This window comes from Stegostoma tigrinum, chromosome 8 (genome assembly GCF_030684315.1).
Source record: "Stegostoma tigrinum isolate sSteTig4 chromosome 8, sSteTig4.hap1, whole genome shotgun sequence".
NCBI classification, from domain to species: Eukaryota; Metazoa; Chordata; class Chondrichthyes; order Orectolobiformes; family Stegostomatidae; genus Stegostoma; species Stegostoma tigrinum.
In genome coordinates, this window is record NC_081361.1 from 54,585,248 (window position 1) to 54,604,880 (window position 19,633).

Sequence of the window (19,633 nt, forward strand, 5' to 3'; positions counted from 1 at the left end):
TCTGATATCACTGATAGACAAAGGCAGAGACCATGTCCTAAAGAGTCAAATCGTATTCCTTATCCCACTTCCCGGAACAAACCCACCCCAAACCCTGGAGATGGGCCTCCATCAGAGCAGGAGGTAAATTCCCGGTTAATTACTTTGATCCTTGTTGAAATTACTGCACAGTACAACCATTATTCACAAGCTAATGAATATCAAATGTGAAGTCACTATAAACTTTTAACTGGTGACATTTTAATTGTATGACATGTAACTATGATTATGAACTAAATTTCATGGACTCTCTTGATTTTTCAGTGACAGTTCATATGTCAAGGCTGTGTATGAACTCTGTTTCCTTTCCAATCAGAGGTTTAGAACCTTTCCATATCACAGTAACCTAATTTACTATCTGAGTCCACATGGCTATCGTTTTCGGAAAGCCTGCAGCTTGGCACACCACCACACTGGTAAGTGTGAGGAAAGCGGCACAGATGAACAATGATCAATTCAGTTAGGTTCATTGTGAAGTTTATCCAATTTGGTATGATGTTAAGTATTGGTTTTAAATGTAAACAATTCTCATGATTGTTTTCATTCTCAGCAAATTGCATGGATGATCTGTGAGTGAGGTGGATAAACAAAAGGATTTGTCTTTCAGATTCACAAGGAGATATGGAATGTTGGTTTTATAACTAGTGGTACAGAAAATCCAGATGGAAGATGTTGGATCTAAGTAAATTCAAAGTTCAACCAGGGTGCTGCTGCATCTTGGATGATAGGACAGAGTTTAAGGTGCAGTTTGTGAGGAGTAAGGCCATAGATTTGGGAAGGAATTTGGGAGAGATATATCCATTGCCATCTGAACATCATTACTCTGCAGGAGAAAGCCAGGACAACTATTGAGCCCAGAGCCCAAACCCATTTAAGGATCGCATTCCACTGCTGACATTTTGCTCATCACAGTGGGACTGGGATGAAGGCTTTGGGAAGAGCAGGCTGATGCTTCTCTGCCACATTAGGTCCAGTGCCCTGAGGATCGAGGGATTTCCTTTCTGACTGGTTATCCTGTAACCCATATTTGGCAGTACCCAGCAGTAGGGGCTGCTCCTGTAGAAATATTCCCCCACATCTCAGCAACACATCTTTCCCCTCCCTAATTGTTAATGGCCAATAAGTCACTTTCTCTCAGAGAGGTGCCCTATGACATTGATTTGGGCTGAGTGCAGTCCCACTAATAGCCACCATGTGGCGCTGCTGTGAGCAATAAACCATTGGCACTCCCATTGGATTATCTCCACTTTTGGAAGAATGCCATTTAGTAAATTGACTGCACACGATAGAATCAGATAAGGGTTCAACTGAAGCAGATTTGCCTCAACTTTCCTTCCATTCACCTCAATCCCTTACGCACCCCCTGACCTCCATCCCTTAACCCACCCTTACCATCCCTCGCCACCCACCCCCACCTGACCTCCCCTCTGCCACTGCCAATGAAAAATAAATTTCAGCCTACTGTGAACAGATTGGAGCTTCTGTTCAATGGAACCATAGTATTAAGGTGATTAAAGCTTGATTGATTTTCAACATGGAAAGAAACAGACTGTTTCCTTAGCTGAAGAGTCCAGAAGGAGGTGAACTAGATATAAGGTTAAATGTCAGAAATGTATTCATAGAGTGGTGTGAGACAGCAAAATTAGTGCTTGAGGCAGAAATAATGTCAATATTTAAGAACAGGTGGTTGAAAGGAATGAAAATAGGTTTGAATAGATTGTGCACATGAGATGAAGATTTCGAGGTTGATTATTGTAATGAATGGGTTAGGCTTTACTTCCATATCAAAGTTCTACTGTAATCTGTGTAAAGTGACTTTCTCTGCTTCCAACTTTGCAGTCCTTAACATAAGAGTGCTTGGTGCTGACATGTTAGTAAGAACATAAGAAATATGAGCAGGGGTAGTCTTTGTGGTGCTGTGGAGCTACTCACTAGTCAGTAAGATTCTGGCTAATGATTTACATCAACTCCAATTTCCCAAACTCTTTGATTGCCTATTCTTTACAGACAGAAAGAACATGTGCACGCACTGCATATTTTCAACTCAACAAAATAGGTGACGGCCATTCCCTGGCTCACTTCTCAGGGTAATGCCTTGACCAGTCAGAGCCAACCTGCACGGCTTACAATTATAAAGAACCTTATCAGTTATCTGTCAACCATCATTTAACTGGTGCTTTCTCCACTGCAAAACCTCATTACACTTCTCTCATTTGACATAATTGTTGCTTGCCTTTATTTTGTTGTTTCTTGCAAATTGTCAAATGTGTGCAAGATGTAAAGCTTTGGCAAAATGTGACTTTTTTTTGGAAATACTTCAAGTTCAGTAATACCAAAGGACTAATTGCTAATGAAATAATTTATATATGCATTTAGTCCAAGTGAAACTTTCTGTTTATAGACGAAGTGATACGCCAGAGGAAAGAAATGCTGAAAAATGAGAAGGAATTGGAAAAAAGCAAAAATAAGAGATATTTAGATTTCTTGGATATTCTGCTTTGTGCAAGGGTAAGTGTTTGTGTGTGGTAATGGTTATTTGTTACAATTAGCCATTTTGTAAACGCGTTTTTAACTAGATTTAAGTATGTTTTGTCTTGAAATATGTAGTAGTTTCAACTGTTCTCTTCAGTCATGCTGAAAGATATTTCAGAAGTACTCCTACCAACCAATTGATTGATGGATTGATTTATAGTCACATTACTCTTCATTAAGTACAGTGAAAAGCTTTGTTTACGAGCGTAGAGGCAGATCATTCTAAGTGAGCACACATAGATTATAGGGTGAAAAAAAGCCTTGGACTGAGGCAAACGGTTTACATTGCACAGGGCATGTACTAGGCAAGATCGATATTAGAAAGATCAGTGTTATTTGAAAGTAGAGAGTCTATTCGTCAGTCTAATAACAGCAGGAAATAAGCTGTTTTTGAACCTGCTGGTGCGTGTGTTCAAGCTTTGGTATCCCCTGCCTGATGGAAGAGGTGGTATGAGAGTATTACGGGGGTATAATGGGTCTTTGATGATGTTGGCAGCCTTTCCGCAGCAATGGGCCATGTAAATGGAATCCATGGATGGAAGGTTGGCTTCCGTAATGGTCTGGGCTGTGCACACCGTCTTCTGTAGCTTCTTACTGCAGAGCAGTTACCACACCAGGCCATTATTGACCCGACAGTATGTTTTCAATGGTGCAACTATAAATTTTGGTGAAGGGTCTTGCGGACGTGCCAAATTTCCTGAGCTGTTCAAGGTAAAGGAGGTTGTTGTGCCTTCTTTACCATTGTATCCATGTGGGAAGGCCAGGACAGGTTGCCCATTATTGCCACTCTGAGGAAACTGATGCTGTCCATCCTCTCAACCTCAGTTCCATTGATGTAGATGGGAGCGTGTTCTCCTCCTATCTTTCTGAAGTCAATGATTAGTTTTTTAGTTTTGCTGAAATTGAAAGAGAGGTTGTTCTCTTTGCACCCTGTCACCAAGCCCTCTATCTCTCTTTTGTATTTTGATTCATCATTGTTAGGTATCCATCCCCCGATGGTGGTGTTGTAAGTGAACCTGTATATGGTGTTCATTTGGAATTTGGCAACACAGTCGTGCGTATATAAGGAGTCCAGTCAGAGGCTGAGAATGCATCCTTGGAGGGCTCCAGTGTTGAGTGTTATTGTGGAGGAGGTGCAGTTACCTATATTCACTGATTGCAGTCTGTGGGTCAGAAAGCTGAGGATCCAGTTGCAGAGGTTTGTGCTGAGACCAGAGTCACAGAGTTATAAGTCTGAAGGAAATAATGGTGTTGAAGGTGGAGATGTAGTCGATGTGCAGGAGTGTGACGTAGATATCCTTGTTATCCAGGTGTTCCAGGGATGAGTGCAGGGCTAGGGATATGGCATTCTCTGTGGACCTGTTACGTTGGTAGGCAAACTGTAAAGGATCGAGGCAGGCTGGGAAACTGGAGTTGAAGTGACAGGGCCAGCCACTCAAAGTACTTAATGATTATTGAAGCCAGAGCCACTGGGCGGTACTCATTAAAGCATATTGCACGTGTTTTCTTCGGTACGGGATGATGGTGGTCTTCTTGAAGCAGGCAGGGACTTTGGCTTGTGGGAGGGAGAGGGTGAAGATGTCGGCAAATACCTCCACTATTTAGTCCACACAGGATCTGAGTGGTTAGCTGGGGTCACTGTCCGGGCCCGCCGTTTTCCTTGGGTTGACTCCCAGGAAAACCGATCTGACGTCTGCAGCAGTGCCCGAGGGAATGGGTGTGCCCAGGGCTGTTGGGGCAGGTGAGACTGCACCACTGTCATAGAAAGCATTGAGCACGTTGAGGAAGGATGTGTCTTTGTCCACTGTCTTGCTCTGCTTCATTCTGTATTCCATAACCTTATTCAGGCCTTTCCACTGCCGACAGGAGTCTGTATGGTTGATTTGGGCCCCTAATTTGGTCCAGTACTGCGTCTTGGCATCCCTGATGGCCTTGTGGAGGTCATATCTGGATTTTCTGTGTAAATCTGGATCATCCGACTTGAATGCTGCATGTCTGGTCTTCAGGAGGGAGTGGACTTCCTGGTTCATCCAAGGTTTTCAGTTGGAGAACACTTGGATTGACTTCTTTGGTATAACAGTCTTCCAAGAATCTGTGACGGTGCTGGCAGACTTGCCTAGGTCACCTGCTGGGTGCATGAATACGATCCAGTCCACTGATCCAGTCTCAGAGATAGTCTTCCACTGCCTCAGACCAGCATCATGCATTTTTTTGTGTCCTAGCACATGATCCAATTTGAAACTGGGTTCACTGTACTTGGAGACATGTTTCAGAGCGGCACAGTGAACAAATTTGTAGTTTGAAGTGAGACTTTGATCTTCAGCAGAGGTTAGTGGCTGGTAGCTCACCATCTCTCCTGGGCTTGCAGCTGCCTCTAAACAGTAACCAAAGAAACTCCCAGAAAGAAACAAGAGTTCACATATAGTCAGACCAGGGCAATCAATTTTTAGCATCAGCTTGTTTATTCAAAATGGGCTGACAGAAACCATAAAAAGAACCAGCACTCAGCCCTTCAAATAATGCATCCACAAAGTACTGCATTAGTTCTTGGGAATATTGTAGGCCGAGTTTATTGAATATCAGCCAACGAACATTTGGGAGACAGTGTTCATTGTATTGTAAGATTTAGGATGATGGTGGGAAATGGCATGCTACAATCCAGAGTGAGAAAAACGGCGCAAAGCAGATGTCAATGGGGCAAGAAGACAGCTGGATAGCATTGACCAGAACAGGAAGCTGGCAAGAAAGTCATAAACAGAACAATAGATCAGCTTCAAAGAAGAGCTGGTTCAGCTAAGGTGTATTCACTCAAATTGAAAAAGTAGCGTAAACAAATCCAGAGCCCCCAGGGTGGTAAAGGAAGTAGAAATTAAGGAAAAGAAGGAAAAAATATGCTTATGATAAGTCTCAGGCAAAAAATGAATTTGAGAACCAAGAGGAATATTGCAGGTTTGGAGGAGAGGTGTAAAGCAAATAAGAGAAGCAAAGAGGAATTATGAGAAAAAAACTGGTAGCCAATATAAAGAGTTGTGCTAAAGTCTTCTATGAGCATATGAATAGTAAAAGGGTGCTAAATGTAGCAGGAGTAGGCCTTATTAGGAACAAAAAATGGATGTATACATGGAGGCATGTGGCTGATGTGTTAATTTAATAGTTTGCATTGGTTTTTAATGAAGAAAGAGAGGTGCTACCTAGTCCATGGTGACAGAGGAGGAAAATTAGTCAAAGGAAGGGCCCAGAATTGACAGAACAGAAGTGTTGGATAGACTGTAGCTACTTAAAGTTGACAAGACACCAGGACCAGATGAGATCCATCTAAGGATTTTGAATGGCAGAAGAGTGCAGGGTCCCTAGACACAATATTTCAGCCTTCCCTAGGCTTGGTAAAGTGCCACAAGATGGGAAAATTGCAATCATCATAGCCTTCTTCACAAAAGGATGTAAGTATAAAACTAGCCTGTTTAACTTCAGTGATGGAGCAGCTTCGAAATGATTTTGGATAGAATTAGTAGTTACAAGGAAAAAGGTGGGTTTATTTGGAAGAGTTCTCAAATTCATTTGGCATGGATTTCTAACAGCGAAATCATGTTTAGCTAACTTGCTGAAATTTTTGAAGTGATGCTAGAAAGGATTGATGCAGGGAATGTGGTTGATATAATGTACATAGACCCTTTTCTGATGAAGGGTCGAGTCCCAAAACGTCAGCTTTTGTGCTCCTAAGATGCTGCTTGGCCTGCTTTATTCATCCAGCTCCACACTTTGTTATCTCTTAAATGTACACTTTTAATCTTTTAATTCAAGCCAAAATTGTAGCAACCTGAAAATCAATCGCATTGTTGTTGGGAAGTAGGAAGTCTTATCTATTGATTATGATCACCAATCCACTGATTAATCAGCTACTTATACCAACCACTGATCCATCTGTACACACACCCTTGGCTCTAGTTTACCCCTAAGTACGCATCAACTCCTGGGAAGGTTAATTGCTTTCAAAACATTTAGTAAGACTCCAGAAATCCTTGTTGTTTTCTCAACTCAGTCCACAATCAAATTTCCTTTTTTTTATTTTAAAAGAATAGTTGCAGCTATGCCATTTCTTCATTAATGAAATCTCTCATCTTCTGGAACCATCACTGTAATTCTTTTCTGCACCCTCTCCAAAGTCTTTAGAACCTGCCTAAATTGTGATGCCTAGTGTTGGGGCAGAATGACTAAATAAATCAGTCCACTTGCAGTAACAAAGTGTTTATTGATGTTACACCAGTGGGAAGAAAACCTCTGAGGTCCCAGAATAAAGGAAAGACATAAACTTTTATACAGAGAGAGTAGGAACTGCCGATGCTGGAGGATCTGAGATAACAAGGTGTACTGCTGGATGAACACAGCAGGATAAGCAGCAACAGACGAGCAGGAAGGCTGATATTTCAGGTCTGGACCCTTCTTCAGAAATTTCTGAAGAAGTGTCCACACCCGAAACATCATCTTTCCTGCTCCTCTGATGCTGCCTGGCCTGCTGTGTTCATCCAGCTCCACACCTTGTTATTGCTAAATTTTTATATATTTGTTTATCACCTCACAAACCAATTGTAAACCAATCATGTTGTTGATTGATTTTATACTCATCCAATCATGTTAATGATGCTACTGCATTATCAGTTGAGGGACAGTTATCGGTATTGCCAGGATTAGATTAGATTAGATTAGATTCCCTACAGTGTGGAAACAGGCCCTTCAGCCCAACAAGTCCCACCGCCTTTGGAGCATCTCACCCAGACCCATCCCCCCATAACCCTCATGATGTTTACCAGACATCCTTATCACCTATCCTTGGGTTTTTCACAATGCATCCTATTCAAGAACATTCCAATACCGCTGACTTCCACACCTGTTATTCAATCCTCTCTGCCAACAGGCTGGTTGCTTCTTCCTATTGTCTGTGCATAGGAATTCAATTAACTCCAGTAATGTCTGTTACATTTGAAACTCTTATTTATATATGTACATGTATGTAATGTTAGTCAATCTTTTCGCATTCTATCCCTTATTAAATAGCAAACTTTGAATTAGATTGCAAGAGGGGCTTCTCTCTGTGCTTTTCAAGGATGCCCCTTATCAAAATGTCTCGGTGCAAGCAGTGGCTACATTTTTACTTCTTAATAAGATCCCATTATGTGATTTTTAACGCAATGCTCTGTATTTTATCTGGTTGCTATGTGTATGAAGGCCACAATTCGGACTGTGTAAACAACTGCTTCAGCTAACTATCTTCTTCAGCCATTTTTTTGTCAACTAAAATCAATGGCATTTTACGTTAATTAAGAACAATGGGCAGCCCAAAAACTTATAAAGGGAATGAGAGAATAAGACAGTCAATATGAGGGAAATGTTTACGTCTGGCGAGGAATGTGAAGTGGCTGTTATAAACTTCCGAAATGACAGTAGTATTCTTATTTAAAATGATTCCTCCCAGTTTTTCTTTTATTTTTGACCTAACACCCAGAGTTGAACACAATACTATAATTCATGTTGAACAAGTGTTTTCTAAAGTTCACCATAACTTCCTTACATTTTCATTCAATGTCATGATTTATGAAGCTCAGGATACCTCATTTATGTCTCAATAACCGGTATCTTAAACTTGCCTGACATCTTCAATCAACTGTTCATTTATATCTACCAGTTCTCTGCTTCTTTAGACTTCTTTCAATATTTTGTATTATCTCGTGTCATTCTTCCTACAATGACACATAACTTCAAAATTCTTTGCATGAATTTACATCTGCAGTGTGTCATTTTGAAGTTGAATGCTTCCCTCCTCACAATTCACAACGCGTGCAAATATTTTTGTTCCCTACAAAGTTTGAAATGTCGCCTGTACACATGAGTCTGGATTAGTACAAATCAAGACTTGGTCTGATAGAGAGCCATCTGAATAATATATATTCCCCATAATATTTTCTGCAACCCAAAAGACAACTGTTCAACATGACATTGTTTCCTACCACTCAGCGATCTTTGCATCTAGAGAAATACAGGAGAAACCCAGCAGATCAGAAAGCATCTGTAGAGAGAGAAACAAAATCAGCATTTCAAGACCTTTGTGACTTTCCTTCAGAACTGAGAAGCTTTTCCATAAATAAGATTTAAACAATTGACCAGTGGTTACTGGATTTACCTTAGACCGTTTTTAGAACAATATCTAACATTTACAATTCTCTTTCCCTCTGGCACCGGCCACCTGTCTAAGGAGGGTTGGAATATTATGCTCAGAGCCTCCAAAAATTCCTCCCTATTGTTTATTCGACTGAGTGAGCCAAACTTACTCTCAGCTGTAGACATAAGACGTAAGAGAAGATGTAGACCATTTAGCCCATTGAGTCTGCTCTACTACTTAATGAAATCCTCAATTGCACATTTCTGTCTTTTCTCCAATTCTTGCAAGCATATGATCTCTTTGCAGTTTTCACCAAATGTGTTAGAATGTACTCAGTTTCTTTACAACAACTCCAATCACATGTTTATATAATATCATTAAAAAATAGGACCAAGAATAGACCATTCACACCTTTGAGATTGTTCTGCTATCAAATAAAAACATGACTAATTTGATTCTGCCTGCCCCCTGTAACCTTTGGCTTCCTTATCAAGTTGTTGGGTGTAATTTCTTCTGCACCCTTTCCCACTCAAAGTCTATGTTGGCTATTGCTTAAAAACAAAAGGGAGATGATTTCTGCATGTTGTAAACAGAGCTGGTTACAATTCCTAGTTCACTATTTCTGGAAAAATCATAATTGTGGTCAAAAAACATTCAGAATGAAATCTTCTGACTGTGTTTACAATTTGGCAGCAACTGACAGCAGAGACAGTTAGCCACATTGAGTAAAGTCCAGAATGAGCTTGTGTAGTATTATAGCCAGTGGAACTTCAGTGGTGTTTAAGGAGGTTTATTTTTGCTCCATCTTTTGAAAAATCCTAAATGTACATCAAGGTTGAGGTTCTACCAAAGGGTGCTTAATGTTGTCTTGCAGGATGAAGATGGAAAAGGATTATCAGATGAAGAAATTCGAGCGGAGGTGGATACGTTTATGTTTGAAGGCCATGACACCACAGCAGCTGGAATCTCCTGGCTCTTGTACTGCCTGGCCCAATATCCAGAACACCAACAAAAGTGTAGGGAAGAAATCCAGGAGCTTCTGGAGGGTCATGAACAAATAGAGTGGTGAGTTTTAATCCAATCATGCTTTTATTTGTTGTAACATGATACAGAATCCACTGCAATTAATCAGGCTTGGAAGTCTTTGCGTCAGAATGATTCTGCAGAATTTTTCTTGGCCAGTAAACTGCTGCTGTGGATGGATTTGGCTCCAGATCAATTTCTGGTATTCAGTACTAACACTTCTCACCTGCAAAACACAGACTACATAACTATTGCTGCTTTAACACTCAGCAATTTTGTAGCTGTCTGTGCTGCCGAAACCAGTTGCACCACTGATCAACTGTTTTCACTTTTCTGACTTGATTTTGTTCTATTTTTCAATGATAAATACAACTGGTGCAGTTTTTCAAATGAAACCAAAGCCTCGTCAGCTTTCATAGGTTAATTATATTAATTTTAAAGAGTAGGAAATCTGTCCATTGTGACCTGATATTATTATTTGTCACTGAAAGATTACTGCCAGAACAATGGGTTGTCAGGACCAATTGTATCGGAGATAATGGGAACTGCAGATGCTGGAGAATCCAAGATATCAAAGTGTGGAGCTGGATGAACACAGCAGGCCAAGCAGTATCTCAGGAGCACAAAAGCTGACGTTTCGGGCCTAGACCCTTCAAGGGTCTAGGCCCGAAACGTCAGCTTTTGTGCTCCTGAGATACTGCTTGGCCTGCTGTGTTCATCCAGCCCCACACTTTGATATCTTGGGTTGTCAGGACCTGATCACTTTACTATTTATACAAGCTCATTGCATGCAAATTTGCTTCCCTTATTCATAAATGCGATGTGAGGATTACTGACTAGGTCAGTGTATATTGACCATCCCTAAATTGCCCTTGAGGTGACAATGCTGACAGCTGCCTCCTTGAACCACTGCAGGTACACCCACAGTGCTGTTAGGAAGAGAGTTCCACAATTTTAACCAGCAAGAATGAAAAATAAATGGCAACATAGTTTGAAATCATTGTGTGTGCCTTGGAGGGAAACTTTCAGATGGTGGTGATCCCATTTATCTGCTTACTTTGATATTCAAGTTGTTGGAGATCAGGGGTTTAGAAGTTTTTGTTGAATGAGCATTGGTGAATTGCTCCAGTTGATCATGTAGATGGTATACATATTTGCTGCTATACACCAGTGGTTGTGGGAATGATTATTTAAGGTCACATGGACAATCACATGGACTCCTTTCTCCTGGATGGTATTGATCATCACACGTATTGTTGGAGTTGCCTTCATCCAAAAAAGTGTAGAGTATTCCACCACAGTACTGACTTCTGACTTGTAGATGGGTTGATGCACCTTGGGGGAATGAAGAGTTCCAAGCTTCTTACGTGTGCTTGCAGTTAAAGTATTTAAATGCTGCTCCAGTTTAATTTCTACTCAATGCTAAGTCCCAGAATGGTGCCAGTGGGATTTCAGGAGTGAATGTCATGGGGAGATGGCAATGTTTTGTTTTAGAAATGACCGTTGTCCAGCATTGTGTAGCACAAATGTTACTTGCCACTTTCAGCCCGAGCCTGGGTGTCATCTGGGTCATGCTGCATATGAACAAGTGCTACATCACTGACTGAGTCGTTCCAAATGGTGCTGAACATTATCCAATCATTAATGAACATCTCCACTTCTGACTTTATGATGGAGGGAATGTCATTGTGAGGCAGCTGAAGATGATTGAGCCAAGGACACTTCTCTGAGGAGCTCCTGCAGAGATATCCTGCAGCCGAGATGATTGATCTCCAACAGCCACACCATCTTCCTTTGTGTCAGCTATGGCCCTAACAATGAAGAATTTCCCCTGATCTTCATTTCCTTTGCTGCGGCTAATTGATGCCATATTTGGATAATGCTTCCTTGATGCCAAAGGAACTCTATCTCATCTCACCTGTTGAGTTAACAAAGCCCTTAATGGGATCAGGAGTCATATGGCTCTGGTGGAACCTAAATTGAGCATCAATTACCAGGTTAGTGCTGAGTAAGTAGCATTTGAAAACAGTGTCATCAACTGCTTCTATCACCTTGTTGACAGTTGACCAAAGACTGATGGGGCCATGTTGCATTTGTCCTGGAATGTGCTTTGCAACATTCCTGGGTGGTTGCCATTGTTGTAACTGTATTGCAATGAATTGGCTAGAGGCACAACTAATTCTGGAGCACAAATCTTCAGTACTTTTTCCATTATCAAGAAAGAGAATATTTATGAAACTCTTTCCTTTGAGTTGTTTAATTTTCCACTGCCATTTAGAAATGAATGTAGCAAAACTACAAACTGAACCATTGGTTGTAGGTTGGAGTAACTCCAATACTGTTTGCTTCTGTGGTTTGGCTTGCAGGTAGCCCTGTGTTAGAGCTTCATCAAGTTGATAGCTCACTTTTTGCTTTACCTGCTTCTGGCAGGCTCTCCTGCTTTCTTCTTTGAACAAGAGTTGAACCCCGAGCTTGTTAGTAATGGTACAGTGAGGAAAATGTCAGGCTGTTGATAGACCATTCTGTAGGACAGCTCTCCTAACTTTGGCACAAGCCCTAAGACATAAGTAAGGGAGACTTTGCAAGGTTGAATTTGCTGGTAATTCCCAATGCCAGACCTAATGCAGGGTAGTTCATCTGGCTTCATTCTTTTCTGACTTTATAGCTGTTTGATTAAATTAAATTAAATTGAATGACTTCCAAGGAGAGTCACTTTGAACCACTCCCCCCATGTACCATATTGGGTTTAAGTTAACGTATGTACAAAAAGCCATGTGAACGATCCCACTTCTACTTCCACCACAGTGTGTTTGAGGATGTCCAAATTAACAAAGATTATAGTACGTGGATGTAATTCTGTTCCACAGATCTTGGCAGCCATTTGAATTCACTGCTTGTGATCTGGAAGGAGCAGGATCACTTCCTCATGGACTTTCAAGAAAATCCTCTGCTGAGATCAGCCACCCCACGCTTCACAGAGCTGCAATCTCCCCTCATTCTCCATCTCCAGGACTATCATCGCAACTCTCTGACTGACCAGCAACTCACAACATTTTCTATTTGCCTCGGAAAATCTCCAATGATCTCTAGCCATGACTGTTTACTGTCAGACTCCTCATCAGTACTCTGTCAGTCTGGCCCAAAGCAATGGCAGGAAACCCAGCAAACAGCTTCTAAAGACACCCTCCCTGTCCTTAGCACTTCCAGGACTACCTTCCCCAGATCAAGATCTGATTATTTTATCTGGGGAAGTTCTTGTGGCTTTTCTGCCAGCTGAAGAGATGTGGAAGAGGAATATTGTAGTCCAGAATTTCAATAGACTTCACGGTCCCAGAGCCACCAAGAACCCCATTCTCTTCCTCCAGAGACATTGTTGAAAAGATCCCTCACTGTGACTTACCTGAGTTAGTCTTTGGTGCTGGCCAGCAACGTACTGTTGCCTGAAAATCCATTCCTCTCAACCAATTACTGTTAGTGGGATGTCTGATGGGATGCATGTCAATGATACAGAGGCTATGGCTGTGCTGAGATCTGTTGAGATGGGGGAATGGGTGGGAGATGACACTAATCTTGCAGTTTCCCTACCAGAATTCCTTTCCAGTTACAGGTCAGGAATGGAGTTTCTTGCAGAATTTACCAGACATATTTAGAAACTTGAAGCTAAGTACAGTATCACAAGTCTGTTAAAAGGGGATTATTATCAGTTTTGAGGCACATGGCTGGAATTCATGGTAGAGTTAAATAGGAGCTGAGCCAACTCTACTTAGGGGTCAAATTGCAAAAGCAGGAATGCTTTCCTGATTCCACAGTATGCTGATTGCAAGTGACTCAGAGTTTGTTCTTTTTCAAGTGGACAAACGGTGTTCAGCAGCTTAGTCAGTTAATGGGGCCTGCGGTTCAACTCTGGATCAGACTTTGGGTCCTGCAGTTGCGGGGGTGGGGGGGGGGGGAGGTGGTAGGGTGGGGGCTGTTGTTGTAATCTTATCTAATGCTCACAGATTTTTAGCCGTCTGTTCTTTAGTATTTGCACATACATTCACCCTTGTTTTGCTAAGTCACAGCCTTCTGTTCCTTCACAGGGAGTTGCTCAGTAAGATGCCTTACATTACAATGTGCGTTAAGGAGTCTCTGCGACTTTTCCCCCCTGTGCCAGGGATATCCAGGAGGCTGACAAAACCACTCACATTCTTTGATGGGAGGAAGATACCTGAAGGTTTCATTTATAAGTACATTTCTGACATTAGATAATTCTTATTAAGTTGTGAGTTGAATTTTACTGACAGCTTTGAATCTGCTTCCAAATACCAGCAGAAAACACAATCTGAACAACATTGAATATGACAGGTAATGATGCCATGTGCAAGTGCAGTAATTGTCGTTTTTACAAAATCATAACTTTATGAGATAAGCTTAGAAAAGAATATGCTTCTTAAAAGAGGACTTTGGAACTTTGAACTTAGCCACGCTTGTGGATTCTATATCTTTATCATTGCCAAGTCTCTATGCTTTTTGCTTTTGCCTCCTATACTCTCACAACTGTTATTTGGCACACTGTAAGGCATTGACTTGGTTAACAGTTTATCTCCTTCTTCTTTAAATGAAGGACAGTGAGTGGGTTTCTGAAATAGTCATAAACATGCGGAATAAAAATAGACCTCTCTGCTCTTCAAGTCTGTTCCACAATTCAGCTAGATCATGACTGATATGATAATCCTCACTTTCCTTTTTCCCGTAACACTTGATTCTTACTGATTTGAAAATCAGTCTATCTCAGCCTTGAATATACGTAGTGACCAGCCTTAACATACCTCTGCACTTGCACATAATTCACAACCCTCTGAGGGGAGAACTCGCTCCTCTCTGTGTTAAATATGAAACATCTTATTCTGAGATTATGCCCTCTGTTCCTCTACTCTCCCACAAGGGGAAATAGCATTCCACATCTACACTATCAAGTGCACTAAGAACTGCAGTTTTAGTAAATTCACCTCACCTACTTCTTTATTTCAATATCCACAGGTCTAATCTACTCAACCTCTCCTCATAACACAGCCCCTCCCTTACCTGGTATCAGGCCAGTGAACTTCCTCTTGGCTGTCTCCAATGTCAATATATTTTTCCTCGGTTGAGATGACCAAAACTGTACATAATATTCCAGCTCAGAGACAATGGGAACTGCAGATGCTGGAGAATCCAAGATAATAAAATGTGAGGCTGGATGAACACAGCAGGCCAAGCAGCATCTCAGGAGCACAAAAGCTGACATTTCAGGCCTAAACCCTTCATCAGAGAGGGGGATGGGGTGAGGGTTCTGGAATAAATAGGGAGAGAGGGGGAGGCAGACCGAAGATGGTTAGAGGAGAAGATGGGTGGAGAGGAGAGTATAGGTGGGGAGGTAGGGAGGGGGTAGGTCAGTCCAGGGAGGACGGACAGGTCAGGGAGGCGGGATGAGGTTGGTAGGTGGGAAATGGAGGAGCGGCTTGAGGTGGTAGGAGGGGATAGATGAGAGGAAGAACAGGTTAGGGAGGCGGGGATGAGCTGGGCTGGTTTTGGGATGCAGTGGGGGGAGGGGAAGAGCTTGGCTGGTTTTGGGATGCAGTGGGAGAGGGAGAGATTTTGAAGCTTGCGAAGTCCACATTGATACCATTGGGCCGCAGGGTTCCCAAGCGGAATATGAGTTGCTGTTCCTGCAACCTTCGGGTGGCTGCTTAATATGGAAAGTCATCTTGGGGCCTGGGATGGGAGAGAGGGAGGAGGTATGGGGGCAAGTGTAGCACTTCCTGTGGTTGCAGGGGAAGGTGCCGGGTGTGGTGGGGTTGGAGGGGAATGTGGAGCGAATAAGGGAGTCACGGAGAGTGTGGTCTCTCCGGAAGGCAGACAAGGATGGGGATGGAAAAATGTCTTGGGTGGTGGGGTCGGATTATAGATAGCGGAAGTGTCGGAGGATGATGCATAGTATCCGGATGTTAGTGGGGTGGTATGTGAGGACAAGGGGGATTCTTTACCTGCACATCTGCCAATGTAGTATACTGCACCCACTGTACCTGATGTGGCTTCCTCTACACTGGAGAAACCAAACGGAGGCTATTTAATCCTTAAAACAAAGCTTTTAAAATTATTTGGTTTTGCTTAGTTTGAAATTCTCCAGTGCTTTAGCATCATGTTTGAAATGAGAACTTAATTAGAATTAGGTTTGTGTGCCTCACGCTCTTTTTGCTCCTGTAATGAAGAATAGGATTAAGTTTGTCAGATGGAAGTGCTGGCTTGCTGCTTATTATCTGCCTGTTCTGATCTTTGGATTGACCATTGTTTTTGATGGTCACTGATTTTGCTTGAAGCAGGGCACAGGCTCATAATTGCATACAATTTAGGGCCAAATGACCTATTAAGATGTGATTATCACATTTGTATTTGCCTGCATTGTTGAATGTTGCTCCCAGACATGGGAGAAGAAGATGCTGGATGAACACAGCAGCCAAGCAGCATCTCAGGAGCACAAAAGCTGACGTTTTGGGCCTAGACCCTTCATCAGAAAAGGCGAATGGGGAGAGGGTTCTGAAATAAATAGGGAGAGAGGGGGAGGTGGACCAAAGATGAATAGAAGAGAAGATAGGTGGAGAGGAGAGTATAGGTGGGGAGGTAGGGAGGGGATAGGTCAGTCCGGGGAGGACGGACAGGTCAAGGAGGCGGGATGAGGTTGGTAGGTGGGAAATGGCGGTGCGGCTGGAGGTGAGAGGAGGGGATAAGTGAGAGGAAGAACAGGTTAGGGAGGCGGGGAGGAGTTGGGCTGGTTTTGTGATACAGTGGGGGGAGGGGAAAAGCTGGTCTGGTTTTGAGATGCAATGGGGGGAGGGGACGAGCAGGGCTGGTTTTGGGATACAGTGGGGGAGGGGGGGATTTTGAAGCTTGTGATGCCCACATTGATACCATTGGGCTGCAGGGTTCCCAAGTGGAATATGAGTTGCTGTTCCTGCAACCTTCGGGTGGCATCATTGTGGCACTGCAGGATGCCCATGATGGACATGTCGTGTAAGGAATGGGCAGGGGAATTAAAATGGTTCGCGACTGGGAGGTGCAGTTGTTTATTGCGAACCGAGCGGAGGTGTTCTGCAAAGCGGTCCCCAAGCCTCCGCTTGGTTTCTCCAATGTAGAGGAAGCCACATCGGTTACAGTGGATGCAGTATACTACCTTGGCAGATGTGCAGGTGAACATCTGCTCAATATGGAAAGTCATCTTGGGGCCTGGGATGGGGGTGAGGGAGGCGGTGTCAGGGCAAGTGTAGCACTTCCTGTGGTTGCAGGGGAAGGTGCCGGGTGTGGTGGGGTTGGAGGGGAGTGTGGAGTGGACAAAGGAGTCACGGAGAGAGTGGTCTCTCCGGAAGGCAGACAAGGGTGGATTGTAGATAGCGGTAGTGTCGGAGGATGATGCGTAGTATCCGGATGTTGGTGGGGTGGTATGTGAGGACGAGGGGGATTCTCTTAGGGCGGTTATTGCGGGGGCGGAGTGTGAGGGATGTGTTGTGGGAAATGCGGGCGACATGGTCAAGGGTGTTCTCGACCACTGCGAGGGGGATGTTGCAGTCCTTGAAGAACTGCGGCCACCTGGGATTTGCGGGAGTGGAATGCTCCATCCTGGGAGCGGATGCGGCGAGGCGAAGGAATTGGGAATAGGGGATGGAATTTTTGCAGGGAGTGGGTGGGAGGAGGTGTATTCTAGGTAGCTGTGGGAGTTAGTTGGCCTCCCCCTCTCTCCCTATTTATTTCAGAACCCTCTCCCCATCCCCATCTCTGATGAAGGGTCAAGGCCCGAAACGTCAGCTTTTGTGCTCCTGAGATGCTGCTTGGCCTGCTGTGTTCATCCAGCTCCACACTTTGTTATCTTGGATTCTCCAGCATCTGCAGTTCCCCTTATGTCTGATGGGAGAAGAAGAAGCTATTTTAAGTTGGTATCAATGGCAGAGAAATGATGCACTTTAAAGGAGGTCTGAGAAACCAAAAGGAAGCAGTTTATCTGTGCATGATTATGAAACTGTTACTAATATTCATTTGCATTTCACAGGTTGCCTGGTTGGTGTAAGTATCTACTGTATTCACAGGAACCCTATGATTTGGGATAATCCAGAGGTAATTTCCTCCTCCATAAGTAGAACATGAAGATTCTCGCAATTAACTTTACAACATGTACTCTTTGCCTTCATATATTATCCCAATGTATCCATACTAGTGCCATTCCTTCATTTGATGAACCTACAACAAAGCAAGCACACTTTAAATTTCAATATAAGTGTACTGCTGAATATACCCAATAGATTTTTTTAACAATTCATTTATTGCAATGTCACATTTTAAGGGGCATATATACCAAAAGATGACATACAAGTGTAGTGAGATTAAGTATTCTTCCTGCTCAATTTTCCCGATTCCACTCCTTTCTTAGCTCTGCATTCTTTGTTTCCACCCAACTACTAATGCGATATGTAGCATCAGTCTTTTATTGATCCTTGAGCAACTACTGGTTGGCCTTCCGATACTGCTGCAGTTGAGGACTTGATGTGGAGGAGCTGGTGTTGGACCGGGGTGGACAACATCAGAAGTCACATGACACTAGGTTGAAGTCCAACAGGTTTATTTGAAATTACAAGCTGTTGGAGCGCTGTTCCTTAATCAGATGAAGTGGAAGAAAGCGCACAGGCACCAAATTTATATGCAGAGAGATAATGGCAAGAAAATTACAGGTAATTAAGAATGTCAGAAGATAAATGCAAGTAGTGTGAGTGGACTGTTGACAAGTTGAATATCAAGTTTTTGTAGGGGATCAAAAGTGTCACATCGTGTGAGTAAAGTGTCAACAACTGAATGGCAAGTGAAGGAAATGACCCATGATCCAATTAATAATTAAACAAAGTCAGATGTAGATATGGTGCTGGAGACAAACCAAATGACTGGAATAACATGATAGGTGTAAGAATTGCAAGATGAAGGTCTAACCAAAATAGCAAGTACTCCAAACCATACAAACTGATTAAGGCAGAGGGATAATAATAAGTTACTACTTCTCCAGCTTCCACCCCAACATGTTAAAGAAGCCATCTCCTACAGATAAGCCCTGCGTATGCACAGGATCTGCTCAGACAAAAACGAACACGACGGATACCTATAGGCACTGAAAGATGTCCTCAAAGAACAGGATATGATGCTCACTTCATCGATCACCAGTTCTGATGTTTCACAGCAAAAAACCACAATGACCTCCTCAGAAAGACAGACACTGAACGTGACTGATCGAGTACACTTTATGGCCTCGTATTTTCCCGGAGTGGAGAAACTGTGCCATGTTCATTGCAGCCTTCAACATGTCATCAATGACAATAAACATCTCGTCAAGGGCATTCCTACGCCTCCACTTTTCCCTACAAACAGTTGCCTAACTTCAAACAGACCTTCATTCGCAGAAAATTACCAGCCTTCAGGACAACATCAACCGCATCACAATACAACCCTGCCACAGCAACCTCTGTAAGACATGTCAGATTATCAACATAAATACTGCCATCCTACATGGGAAAACCACTGATCGTGGTCCGTACTCATGTGACTCAGTCAACATTGTCTACCTCATACCCTGCAGGAAAGGATGCCCCAGGCATGGTACATCAGTGAGACCATGCAGACGCTATGACAATGGCTGAATGGACACCACCACAATCACCAGGCAGGAGTGTTCTCTCCCAGTTGGGGAACTCTTCAGAAGTCAAAGACGTTCAGCCTCTATTTTTTGGGTAAGCATCCTCTAAGGTGACCTTTGAGATACACAATAACACAGATTTGCCAAGCAAAAATTGAAATCCAAGTTCCATACCCGTGACCTTGTGTCCATGTCACGCT

General features: G+C 42.8%; 1 protein-coding gene across 7 annotated transcripts in view; it reads left to right on the forward strand.

Annotated features, from left to right (window-relative positions):
• Nucleotides 1-19,633, forward strand: part of LOC125456413 (cytochrome P450 4B1) — a 72,909-nt gene that overhangs the window by 48,545 nt on the left and 4,731 nt on the right. For 2 of the 7 annotated variants that reach the window (XM_059647885.1, XM_048539485.2), the window contains exons 6-10: nt 304-455; nt 2,441-2,547; nt 9,600-9,790; nt 13,828-13,961; nt 17,808-17,872. In XM_059647885.1, the coding sequence (XP_059503868.1) occupies nt 304-455; nt 2,441-2,547; nt 9,600-9,790; nt 13,828-13,961; nt 17,808-17,872 (649 nt within the window). Of the gene's footprint in view, nt 1-303; nt 456-2,440; nt 2,548-9,599; nt 9,791-13,827; nt 13,962-14,056; nt 14,093-17,807; nt 17,873-19,633 lie in introns of all 7 variants that reach the window. The other 5 variants (XR_007248445.2, XM_059647886.1, XR_007248444.2 and 2 more) reach the window with 4 other exon arrangements.